Raw genomic sequence first — 12,903 nt, 5'->3', positions numbered from 1 at the left:
GGAGCCGCCCAGATGCCCGCAGCAGCCGTACGCTGCCAGCGCTGCTCCTCGGCCGCCCCTTGCGCCGCGCCGCGCGCAGACCACGCGGAGCGCTCAACGGCCGCGGTGTTCAAACCTGCYTCCTCCCGACATCGCCGCGAGCACCGCCCGCCCTCGCTCCCTTATTGGCTCTGCTGCCCGCCCCGGCTCCCTACCATTGGCGTGATCCCGCCCCTCCGCTGCTTCCGATTGGCTGGCTGCCGCCCCTCCACGCCGCTCTGGCGGCCTCGCGGCGGCTGTTTTATTCAGTTGGAGGTGGCCGTTGGTGGGGTGGGTTTTGTGCTACTGCTCGCGGGAGGAGGGGAGGGTGGGCGGCTCCGGGAGCGGGGCGTCCCCGGCGACCTGCCCAGGGGTAGCGGTTGGTGTGGGGCCACTCCTGGTGGGTCCGGCAAGTGCCGGGAGCGGTGCCGGTGACCTCTCCTTCCGTCCCGCAGCGCGCGCGGCCGGCCATGGCGCTGCTGCTGGATCTCCTCAGGCGGGTGCTGGAGTACCTCGGCTGGCCGGCTCACCAGGTGAGCCTCCCGCTGGCGTGTGGCGCCGGGGCACCCTGCGGGCGCGGGGCGGCGGGTTGGCAGCCGTCGCTGTTAAGGGGAGGCAGGGTCACCCCAGAGCCGCCACAAGCTGGCGGGAGGCCGGGTTTTGCACCTGACATGCAGYGGAGCCTTTCTGCATGGGAAAGCTGTATTGGGGTAACTTTGCCACGTGYGTTGCCTGCAGGTGGGATTTTGCAGCATCTCTGCTCTACTACAGTCACTGCAGTAATTCCTTTTTCTCGGAGCAGCGTGAAATTCAGTGATTTTTAGCTGTTAATGTTTTACCATTTTACATGGAAAAAAGCTACCTAATGATTTTAAAGAAAAAATTAACCCTCTGTTTTTGGAGACTGACTGTGAAAGGTATTGTGTGTGAAATTGAAAGAGGTTCACTGCTGAAGTGCTAGTCAGCTCTAATGTTATGTTGTACTTTCAAAGATCARCTCTTTACTGATGACTGTCAATAGTGAGGCACTGCTTCAACTCACAGTCCTGAAAAAAATCCTCTACTTTTGTGGAACTGCTCAGCTGGGTCTAGGACTGTTAGTTTGACTAAACTGTCATGGTTGTTTTCTGGTTTCATTGTAGGTGTATCTTGTTTTGTTGACAGGCCATATTTCTGGAAGCTCATAGATTCAATAGCAATATAAGTCACACAATCAGAACGTGCCTTCCTTCAGCCTTACCAAGAAGGCATTTCCAGCAGCTGTATGCCATCATAAGGAAGTATCAGGTCAAGGTATGTTAAACTTCTTTTATTTCTTTGTTAATTTTCCCCCAGATTGCTGTAGATGCTTGCATATGGGTCACTCAGACACACACTTTTTTATTGGTATCTCAGATATTACTAGCTACTAAACTGTTGGCCTATGTGATGCTCTAGAATTTACTGACTGCAAGCTRTATCTTGTTTGTCTTTCAGAAACTGAGACTTCTAAAATCAGTGTAGGCCTTCTTGGATTATCAGCTTGAGAATAATATTGAAATGATGTATTAACTGCATTATATTTAATTATGTTTAATACAAGGTTATTTAATAGTTTTGATTGTAAAAATWGAAGGCTTTGATTTTTGGCTTTTTGGATTAAAAGATGTTCCGACTTTTAGGTTGTATCTGTTTGCCAAAGAAAGGAATATGGGTCAACTCGAAGTGTTGTTCGTAGACTTGGCACAATTCTTTCTTTAAAGCCTTGCCCAAGACCTTATTTTCAAGTAAGTAAGTTATTGTTATACACACTCTTCAACTCTTTAAAGTCTCTAATTCCTTAATGTAGTGATTGCTATCCTACTGTTTTTAGCTTATGTAACYAGTATGTTAAATTTCTTCTGGTCATTATTTTTAACTTGCTTACAGCACTTCATAATTTTTTTGTTGTTGTTGCTCAGGCGAATTTTTAGTGTGTTCTGAATCTGTTTTTTCTTGTATTTTGTTTGTTTTTAGCTTGTTCAAGACCCAAGTCCATTGGATTACGATGAACAAAGTGCAGCTCCAAATCCTGTAGTTCCCTCGCTTGGTGATGTCCTGTGGGTGGCAAGTGAGGAGGGACAAGCATTTACTAGATTTAGGCAAGTAAAAGCAGAATAAGTGCATTTAAAGGACAACTTCATGTCTCTCATCTTTTGATTTTTCTGTTGCCCTTTGTGGGTTCCAGCAAAACAAACTTGAAGTTTTCTCTGGTTTTCAGGAATTTCTGCTTATCTGGAAGTTCTTACTGTGTGGAATGTTCTTATTGGAAAGATTTCTGAACTTGAGTCTCTTCTTTCCTCTTTCCAGTAGCATGTCAGGTGTGTTACTGATGTCTTAATTTGTGTTTTCACTCTCAAAATATTTTGTGAGAGAGAGWGTTTAAGGGAAACCTATTTTTTTATGGCATACTATAAGATTTTTCCTATCTATATCTTTTTAGTTTACAAACAYTGTGATAAATGTTACAAAGGGGAAAGCAAAAAGAAAAATTCATACATGTCTCCTTTTAACTTGAATTCCTACAATGCTGAATGTGTAAACCTTGGAGGTTGACTGATGGAAAGAAAAATGATTTCACTTTTAACATTTTACCTTGAATGTGGTCTTTTARTCTATGTAATTTGTTTTAGCTTTTACAGAGTGCTAAAGGGAAATATTTTTAATCTGATAAAATATGGCAAGTATTGTGAAATGACAAATTACCCCGAAATTTCTATTCACAGAGAGTATACAAGGCCTTTTCTTCCCCTTACTAGAAAAGAAAGAAATAGAAAGTTGGTTTACTATTCTTCTAAAGGAACTTTTCAAAATCAGGTGGTGAGTCAGAGAGCCAGAAGAACAAAAAATGAAAATTTGGACACTTATATAGTCCCATACTAAATCTATATTGAGCAATGTTAATTTTAGTTTTTATTGACATGTGTTTACCTTTGATCTTTGTGCTGCTTACTGTAATGAAGCTACAAGCAACAGATAAATTTTGAGTGATGCTTTTTATTAGAGAAGGTGTATTACCAATTATGTTTCCTATGATGGCTAGATTTACTGTTGAATTATTGAAGTTTTTTGCAGCAAGTGAAAAAAACTAAAAAAGTAGAACATTGTTAAAAGAAACTGTTGTGACCTGTTTTGTCTTGACTGTGCACTTCTTTAGTCACTCAGATCTACATCTTCCATGTAGGTTAATGGAAATTAATTTTTCTATTGTTTCCGTTATTTCCTTCTCTGCTGGCTCTTTGGATTTCTGTCTTTTCTTTCTTTCTTTTTCTTTTCTTTCTTTTTCTTGTCTGTCTGTCTGTCTTTCAAGACAATACTGTAATCCATGTCTTTTACTTCTGAACCAGTGTGAAAAACAAGGGGTTTGGGTAAGTCAGAGAACAATGCTGCAGGTATGGCTTAGAATAAAGTGATGATGAATGGAATGGAAAAAARACTTTTTTTAAAACTTTAAATTTCCATTATTTATTTATTTTAAGTTGATGAAGTTTTAATTTATTTGATCATTTCTTAATCTCATGCTGATAGTTTCTTGGGTTCGGGCCCATTTTATGCTTCAAGAATATTTCTGTGGCCACACGGTTGAAGCAATTTTTAGAATTAATCTGAAATCTGAGCCCAGTTTTCTAATGTGATCTTTGTACATGCTTATTAGAATATATGGTTCTTATTCTGTAACTATATATAAAAAATGGAAAGCATATTTTACAATTATTCTCCAATATATTTTCTGAAAGGATATAACTACTTAGCTGCTTAGTGCTCATCTTGCAGAGGTTAATGAATAATTYAAATGTGTGAAGCCTAATCAGATCTTTGTTATCTGACTCTTCCTGAATTTGTACTTACCATTTCAGGAGGGACATGCTTTTATGCTGTCAATTCAATGGTTATTGAATAGCAACAACTCAATTGTACGTTATGACCTTATGAAATAGATATATAATCTGTCCCTGAGAAATTTTTTTTAACGATGGATATTTGAGGATTTGTATCTTACTTGAAAGAGACTTAAAAATATGTTTTTGAGGGTAGTGTAGTTGAAGTATGAAGTTTACATGTGTTTATTTTTAATAGTAAGCAAGTTTGATATCTTGCTGAATGAATCATGTTAACTTTTTGAACCAACACTGAATAATTATTGCCAGAGTCCAAGCATTTAATATCTTCATTAGACTTCAGCTGCTTCTATTGCTGGCTGAAGCTTTTAAGTTGTCTTTGTTCCTTTCTAGAAGTGAACTATGGAGAAAAGAAAGTACAGTTCACCATGACTTACCTCCATCTGTAGTTTCCTTACCAAATGTTCCAAAAAACAGTACACAAAAAGACAGTCATGTTGACCAAGAAGCACTCCGGAAGATTTCTGCACTTGAAGATGAGTTAACCTTTCTTCGTGCCCAAATTGCTGCGATTGTTGCTGCACAGACATTGGGAAACATTCCATCACGTAAGCCCTTTGGTTTGAAGCAAACCAGTATTCCTTTCTTGCTGTAGATTTCCTATTTACAGCTTGCAGTGTTTGATACTGATATAGACCCCTATATTTTTTTTTAACTGAAATGGAACAAACAATTTATAGTATTTTGTTTCTTTTTAAAATTTCACTTTCCTTGTTTTTATGGCCTGTTTGTGCATATCARATGAAGTTGATGCTAAGTGGTCTTTATGCTCATCATCATGTTTGTGGTGGAACTTAATAATGACACTATCCATACGTTACCAACTAATATTTTAAAAGTCATGGTCTATTAATTATCCCTTTTAGCTTTTGTACTGTTTTTGAGTTACCAAAATGGGAAAAAATACTCTAAAAAATATTCTAAGTCAGGTTTGGTTTTTAGTGGCTGCTAGGCACATCTATTTGCAACATTTGTTTTTGCTAGAGTATCAAAGACTGGAGTTCATCTAGAAAGCCAGTAATCTGTTAAGTCTTCTTGTCATATGTTGTGTGACTTCTCTTAAATGTTTTTAAGTCTTGATTGTGTTACTTCCAAACTAACAGGACTGTGGTTTTTGAAAGGTGTGACACACATTTTGTGTGTCACTGTGCCATCTGAACTTACTAGCTCAGAGCCATCTGTGCTCCATTTCTGTTGGCTCCTCTTTGATCTGTTCTCCATTGTATTCTGTATACAGTTTGATAGTGTGTTTTACTAGATTTGTAGTTATTTTTACTTAATCTGGGTTATTCTAACCCCCAGACCACTGAGAATGACAAGTTGCAGGTGGCTTTGCCACTGCGTGTTCTTGATTTGTCCAGTGCACAGACTGAAGATACAAATGGAGAAAATCCTCTGATCTCACAAGCCACCTAAGATGTGTAACTTTGTGTGTTCTGAGTCTGTGGCTTTGAAATTAAAATATCAAAATTGTATTTAAAGCCATGAACAATCATTTCTTCTGTGCTTATAGTATGTGAGGTGGATAAGAAAGAGCTTGAAGAGGGCCACACACCTCTCAACTTAAAATTGAGCATTCCTAGGCTTTGCTTAGGGGTTTTTTCTTTTTTTGTTACTAAGGTACTAGTGACTATTAAAAATAAAATCTTTTTCTTTTATAATTACATCCAGAAACCTTTAAAACGTTTAGCATGCCAGATGGATCTTACCCAGTGCCAGCAATGACTTCTACGCCCTTGTCCATCTCTCACAGTCACTTTGTAATTCCCTCGCCTCCTCCACTTCCCTCTGGTGCACCATCTGGTGTTGATGCTAGTAATTCGGCAATTGAGCTTATAAAACAACGTCGTGCTGCAAGGAAGAGTGGTTCAACTACAACTGATAGTGCTGATCACCAGAGGACAAAGAATGTTCCTAGTATGATGGATGTTTTGAAAGACCTAAACAARGTTCAACTGAGAGCTACTGAGAGGTAGGTTTAATTATTTATTTAATGGAAGCTAAGATTATTTAAGTATTATTGCATGTAAGTAGCAGCAGAAAATACTAATGCAGAACATCATTTAATAAATAGCTACTGCTGACAAACTTAGGTTGACAACTTCTAAATTCACAACTTGAAATGTAAGATACTTGTGATGTGGTTTAAGTTGCATTTAGAAATGCTGAATCAATCATTTAAAACTAGGCACCAGTACAAACTGGGGGCTGACCTGCTGGAGAGCAGCTCTGCAGAGAAAGATCTGGGAGTGCTGGTGGATGACAGGTTTTAGATTATAGATATTTCTAATGGTCTGCATTTTTCTTTCTTTTTTTTTTTTTTAAGCAGGGTTGACGTGTGGTTACAAAAATGCTTTTACTAATGTCTGTATGTGTAATGTCTCTTCTCATTGGTGTTGGTTTGCTATGCTAGATGTGATAGTTGTTTTTAAATGTCGCTTCTGAACTTCCAGAGTTGACAAAGAGTGTATGTATTAACAAGGACAACTGAATCTTAAAGAGCTTCTGTTATTTCTTAATGTGGAAAACTTAAACTTTTATTTAAATATTTTCTTACCTATGAGCTTTAGCCCTGACAATAATTAATTCGCACTGAGTGTGGGCAGGTTATTTCTATACATCTCTAAAGCATGTCTGTATGCTTTTGATGACATCTCTTTCCAGTAAATTAAGTAAATACCTGGGTTTACCTTAGTGTACTTTGTATGAGTTTCATCTGCATATGATGCTGYTAGTCTCTCTAACACAAAATCTGAGCTGTGGTACTCTTGGAAAGAAAAGTCACTTTTTTTACATGTTCATTTTAGATTTATTTAGTCTTTCAGGCATATTTGGCTTTTTAATGGGTAGATAAACATTATGGTACCAAACTAGGAAATATTTGGCTCCAGGGATAGGTTTCACATCTAGTCTTCTAAATGYCATATATGGGGAATGAAGAAAGTGAAATGTGTAGGAATCAAGAGTTTTAACGACCATCATGCTGACTAAGGATATACTTAGTGGGAAATGACAAGTATGCATCTGAAGTGCTTCCTAGATCTTGGTATCTACCTGCCTTACCAAGGTAGAGCTTAAATTAAAAATGAATTTAAATCTGTAATCGTTCCTTCTGAAATTGAGCCTAGCTAAGCCTAAGTGATTTTCCTGTATAAACATGACCTTTTATAGCATTGCTGGAGGGAATAATGGTGACAGAAGTTGTTATAATCTTTCAGACAGCAGTCTAGTTTGATGGTAGTTTAATGTGCCCTGTGAGGGGAAGACCTCTGTTCTCATAATTCTGGAGCCTGAAGATCCTAGTTTCTAGCACTTCAGCACCACCTTGTACACTGTGCAAGTGCCCTGTCAGTTTGGATTTTGTATGAAGGGTGGGCTCAGTCCTTTCAGCTTTCATGTTAAATGAAATGTACTGTAACTTGCAGACTTTGCAATGAGCTCACAGCTGTCAGTATATATTAGGTATGATCATCAAGCCAGTAAATAGCACTTTAATAGCACAAATGTGAGCATGTCTACATTTTTAAATAACTAAATGGTTAGGAAAGATTTCTTTTTATTAATTWTTTTCTTGATCTGGTCACTAATTTCCATATTTATGTTAGAGTTTGGGGACTTAAGTGCTGTTTTGATTTTGCATTCTTCCTGCTGTTTTTTTTGATCTTGACTTTGAGAACAGTGTTTCTAAATTGGAGTACAAGCTCCCTATATGAGATATATCAGCAGGAACCTCCCAATAGTTTGCTTTAACGTAACTCATGAGAGAGACCTGCTATTAAAATAGTACTTTTTGCATTAACAATAAAGTTAAGCACTCTGTGTTGATTTCATACTGTTTTTCTTTACAGAACAGCATTAAGTTGTGGTTTCAGGCTAGGAAGCTGGTGGACAAGTTGTTGAGTTTCCTTTTATTAATCTAGTTTGGTGAATTACTGTAAAATAACATTAACAACATCTATAATCAAATTTTATAGGATGCATACAAAAGCTGATTTTTTTTGGATTACTCAGCAAAGGATTAAGAGCAGGAGATAATCTTTGTCTTTGCTCTTGTAGGTCACCTGGAGGTACCCCTCTTTCTAGACCCCTCAAAAGACGGAGTTCGGATTGGGATCCAGTTGCTCTATTAACTCATGCACTAAAGCAGAAATTTGCATATAAAAATGATGATGAAGATGATTCACTGGATAAAGAAAATCAATCTTTTGATAGCTCCCCATTTTCTAGTCCAGAGATCCCACTGGTATGTTCTTATACAAGAATGTGTTTTTATATTCTTGAAGTGACTTACCACTTGTATCAGTAGTTGCAGGGGTTTTCAGAAAGTGTAGAACTTATCCAAAATGTTCTTTAAACTGTCAGCTTAGATGTGATTTCCCTTCCAGTCCCCAAGTATAATCAAGGAGGAGAATTTCAAAAGGCTACTTATTATAGATGGATTTGGATTGGTAAATAAATTTCAGATTCACCGTGATAGTAAAACTAAAGGACTGAGTTTAAAGATTCAGCTCATGATTGACTGGACTTTGGAAATGCACTTGACAGCAACTACAGGTATCCAGGTGTAGAAACTGTGTGTCCAGTTAGTAATGCTAATTTTATTTTTACAGATAAAGATGTCAGGAATGTACAGAGAGGTCTGAGTAACAAGTATATGTTCAGAGAACAAAATGAAAGCAGTGAGTGTAGTATTTTTCTTTATGGTGASATTGTTTTTCTGCACAATTTATATCTTTGGCCAGAATTAAAGTGTGATTGTGAATGTTCTTGCTAAGCCCTTGAAAAACAGTCTTTGCTGTGGACAAGCAAAATGCCGTAGGCAGAGCCCCATAACACTAAGGTGATTCTGAGTGCTGGTTTCTGTAGAGCAGTCTGTGCAAGCTGCTTTAAATTAAACAGTCTAGTAGTACTGTTAGTTATTTTCTAGAGAATTCTGCAAACATCAGAACCGATTAGGTCAGAAGGATAGAAATAAGTAATGCTAACTTAGACTGTCTCTTTCTGCTTAGCAATTTTATCTTAAGAGTGAAATAAGAATYCTGTATTTGGCAGCGTTTCTTAGCCTAATAGAAATAATATTGCAAAACGTAGGAATTCAAATGTTCTTTGAAGGCTGCTGCTGTACTCACGGCTAACTTCTTGATTGTACTTAATTTTTCAATTATAGTCTATTATGTTTGTATTCCTGCTGTGAAATATTAAAAAAAAAAAAAGTCCAAGTGCTATAAGGATTTCACATGCAACATGTAGCATACATTTTACACAGATTATACTGAAGCAACAGGTCTGGTGCAATCTGAKTAAGTGCTTCCGACTTTTCAAGAAAGGAAAAAGTAGGAAACATATTAAAACAATCGGTCTTGCATTTTGGATACTGCTGACTACTGCGTTGCATAACCAATATACCTGATTCTAAATACAAAAACAAAGCTAGATCCTGGAATAGCTTCTGTTAATCTGAATTATAATGTCCTGAAAGAAAGACTGCTTAAGTCAAGCCTGTTTARCAATAGATATAGGAGAAAGATGGGCTTTTCTGATTAGAGTCTTGATTGCAAATTCAAACTTACTTTTAATTGTGTACCACTGGATGTTTTAAAGAATAAATGTACTTAGGCTTCTCATTTTATTCTTCCCAGGTTGAGAGGAGAAGTACAACTACTCCTCCAARCTCTATCTTTATTGAAAACATCTTTTTCTTCAGTTGTGTTGGAAGTAATGTTACTTTTTTAATTTCATCCCCATTCCCCAGGTTGGACGTTGCGGTCTGAAGCCCAGTGCAAAATCTAGCCTCGTAAGAACTGATGAAGTTAAGCAGCTATCAACGTGGAAAGTGAAAGCTCATATTTAATTGGTACAGACTTCTGAGGAAAATATATAGTGTGTATGTATATTTTTAGGTGGCAGGTCCACTTTATGAAACTGCTGTAATCTGTTCCAGAATATGCTTCTCTTATGCTGCTGAAGCTAGGATTTATAAAAATACCTTTTCTTTTCTGTAGTTTCCCAGCACCCAAACTTGTGAATGTGATGCTTTTATGAAAAGCACGCAACTGGAAAAGGGGATTTATTACTGTAGTACAGTGTATTTTGAAACCTGGGAAATGCAGGAAGTAATGTGTATGAAAGAAATAATAGTTGGTGTGGTAGCTAATGTGTGTATTGTGCCTACACTTCAGTGTAAATAATGAAGAAATGTAAACTTTTGGTTAGTGTATTATGTATTACTGTATGTATATAAATAGTGTTAGTCAATACTGCTTGTTCAYTAGGGCGGTACAGTTTCCTTAGTTTTCTTTGCAGTTTGCTAATGCAACTCCATAACCTATGTGCAAGCAGTATTCTAATCTGTTGTGGGTCCATAGAAAACCTTTTATGTTCATGAAATTTTGTCTTCCTTTAAGTCAATGGCAGGCTGTCTATTAAATGCCTGTAATATGAGAGAGTTGTTTTTTGAGGAAAAAAAAGAACTTGGAGGAAGACTTGCTAGGACAAACATAATCTAAATTCCATAAGTAAATGAACATTAATTGCACTGTGGCCTCTCAGGGTGAAGTCTGTTCTGTTCAGAGTTCATAAATTTATAAAATAACCATGCTATAAAGGAAAGTTKGTATGGTAATAGCATTTTGTCTTGCAGACTCTTTTTTGTATTTTAAGAGCAGACAGTATTTRACAAATTGTTAAATAATTGTATCATGTAAACAGTTAATCCTAACAAATTTTAGAATAGCTGCTTTTGCTTACTATTTTGTCCAATGATCATGATGTGCAAAATCAGAATCTTATCAGTTGGACTGTGGACTGTACATGCCTTGTGTATCCTGTGTGTCTTTATTTACTTACCCATTTGCATAGGATAGGATGACAGTGGAAAGCATTCTTACGGTAAAGGCTATAAGATACTTTCTTGTCTCCCTGCAACCAAAGACTGTTTGCACATTTTTTTTTTCTTTTTTGTTAAAAAAGAATCATTTATGTGGAAATCTTACTCTTTCCAAGTAATCTTTGACTAAACTTGGACCTTAAATGTTCATTATCTTAGGCTGCTTCAAATCATGTCTACTAGATAAAGATTTTTCCTGAATTAATTGTTAGTAACTATCAAGCTTTATACCACATTCCCTTGTTCTCCTAGTCCAGAACAGTTTTTACCTTCCTTTCCTCTCCATCTCCAAAATGTGCATTTGCCACATGCTGCGCCTTAACTCAAGAATTGCTGCCTCCGTGTGTCACTCATTGTTGCCTATGAAATTCACATGTAGTATCTTGTCCCCTGCTCAGCACGCTTAGTCTTTTCTGTCCTATCAAAGCTCGCCATTGTCTTTTGTTTCCTGGCTGCTGCTGAAAGGTAGTTTGYATAGCTGATCCTCTTCCTCAGAAAGAAGATACAAACTGAGTGAGGGGACCCATGATTTTTCAACTATGTTCAGGCTATACATGCTAACAAAACAGATTCTTTGTGTAGTTCCAAATGTGAGTTAGATGAGGCATCAATCCATGCATACCTTGAAAAGACTGTGGGAGATATCTAGTAACAGCTAGCAGTTTTCAATGTTAAGAAGTCATAGAAGTTAGACGCAGGTAGACGCAGAAATTAGACACATCTATTGCAGAGGAGTGTTTCTCTCTTCCCCCCCCCCCCCCCCTTCAGAGCTAATGGAAACAAAGCTTTATCGTCTTATTTTCTTTGGCTAAAACATCTCTATCACCACCTTGTAAGCCACTTAAGGTTCTCTAAGATTATCCATGTCCACCTAGAATACATGCCCTGTTTTCCTACAAACTTTGTTTACATGAAAGTCCCTAACAGAATTACTCAGTGCTGAAAGAAGTCTTAGAGATATGATAGCAATATGGGGGAGGAAGAAAAAGCTGAGGAAAGTGATTTTTGCGTTGTTTTGCTGGAAGAATCTTGTGAAATGTTGCACCTTCTTGTCACTGGAGGAGTTTAGAAAATTTATTCTCCTACCACTTCTGGTAAGTGTGTGGGTTTTTTTTTTTTTCCTTTTTTTTCTTTTTTTTTCTTTTTTTTTCTGTAGGATGTGTTCCCTTGGGAGTTCTGGGGGAGGGCCCTGGAATAAGAAAGGGCAGGTTGATACTCCACTAATAATTTTCTGGTGAAGCCAATAAACTATGAAAGATCTATAGTGTGTGTGTGTATATTTTCAATTTATAGGGCAAAAATATATAAATGAGAGTAAATACTTGTTTTTCAATTATTTTGAGTGATTTTGAGTGGAAGGAACTGGAGGGAAAATGTAAAAAATACATTTGATTTGAGGCCCCTAAGAATTTTTCTGTAGGAGATTCTGAGATTTGAGTTTAGAATCAGCAAATTTTCCAATTGCGAAGAGCCTAATAAATGCAATCACCTGAACTGTAAGAATATCTCTATTTGCTGACAGACTCCCATAAGATACGAGACTTCTTCTGATGTTACTTGTGAGGGACAATTTAATATGTAATCTAAACCTGTTGTCTCTTTGCCTGCTTACATACTGAGTTTGGAGGAAAATCCCTGCAGAGAATATGCAACAATATTCACTGCCCTTAGCCAGTATTCTAATTTTCACATATAAAAGTTCCTATCTCTCGTGGTGAGATAGGAACAATTGAAACTTTAGGCATTCATATTGTCCTCAGACAGACATGATTTGATTTAATAACTTAAAGATGTGAGAACTTGCAATTGTTAAATTAGGGGAGAAAGTTCAACTTTTTTTTTCTAAACAGTATTGTCCTCACAGTTTACATTTAATTTTTTTCTAAGGCTTGTATACTCGTGATATTTGGTTCTTTTGATATTGGAGAAGGACTTGAAAGTGTACTCCTATGTGATTTGAAGATCTGTCTTATAGTGGCATTCCTGAGCAATAACTTTTATTGATTTGTTTGGATATTGAGATTATACAATAATCCTGTTTCTTCCACAGATACAGACCTTTATATTATTCTTCACCACAAT

At 37.3% G+C, this 12,903-nt stretch overlaps 1 protein-coding gene across 2 annotated transcripts; it reads left to right on the top strand.

The window, feature by feature from the left end:
- The first annotated feature begins 268 nt into the window (after positions 1-268).
- Positions 269-12,636, top strand: MTFR2 (mitochondrial fission regulator 2). 2 transcript variants are annotated; one of them, XM_085311264.1, is made up of 9 exons: positions 269-309; positions 474-551; positions 1,183-1,311; positions 1,680-1,784; positions 2,014-2,138; positions 4,269-4,483; positions 5,607-5,907; positions 7,992-8,178; positions 9,688-12,636. In XM_085311264.1, the coding sequence occupies exons 2-9, from the start codon at positions 489-491 to the stop codon at positions 9,784-9,786; spliced, it is 1,224 nt and encodes a 407-aa protein (XP_085167390.1). In that variant the 5' UTR covers positions 269-309; positions 474-488; the 3' UTR covers positions 9,787-12,636. The 2 variants fall into 2 exon arrangements, with proteins under 2 accessions (XP_085167390.1, XP_085167389.1); XM_085311263.1 differs by lacking the exon at positions 269-309 and having other exon boundaries at positions 360-551.
- The last annotated feature ends 267 nt before the right edge of the window (positions 12,637-12,903 follow it).

Source organism: Rhea americana, unplaced genomic scaffold, assembly GCF_003343005.1.
Source record: "Rhea americana isolate MKP2758 unplaced genomic scaffold, rheAme1 scaffold_337, whole genome shotgun sequence".
In the NCBI taxonomy this organism is placed as follows: Eukaryota; Metazoa; Chordata; class Aves; order Rheiformes; family Rheidae; genus Rhea; species Rhea americana.
Note: the sequence above shows the minus strand (reverse complement) of the source record. Positions and strands in the feature narration are given on the sequence as shown.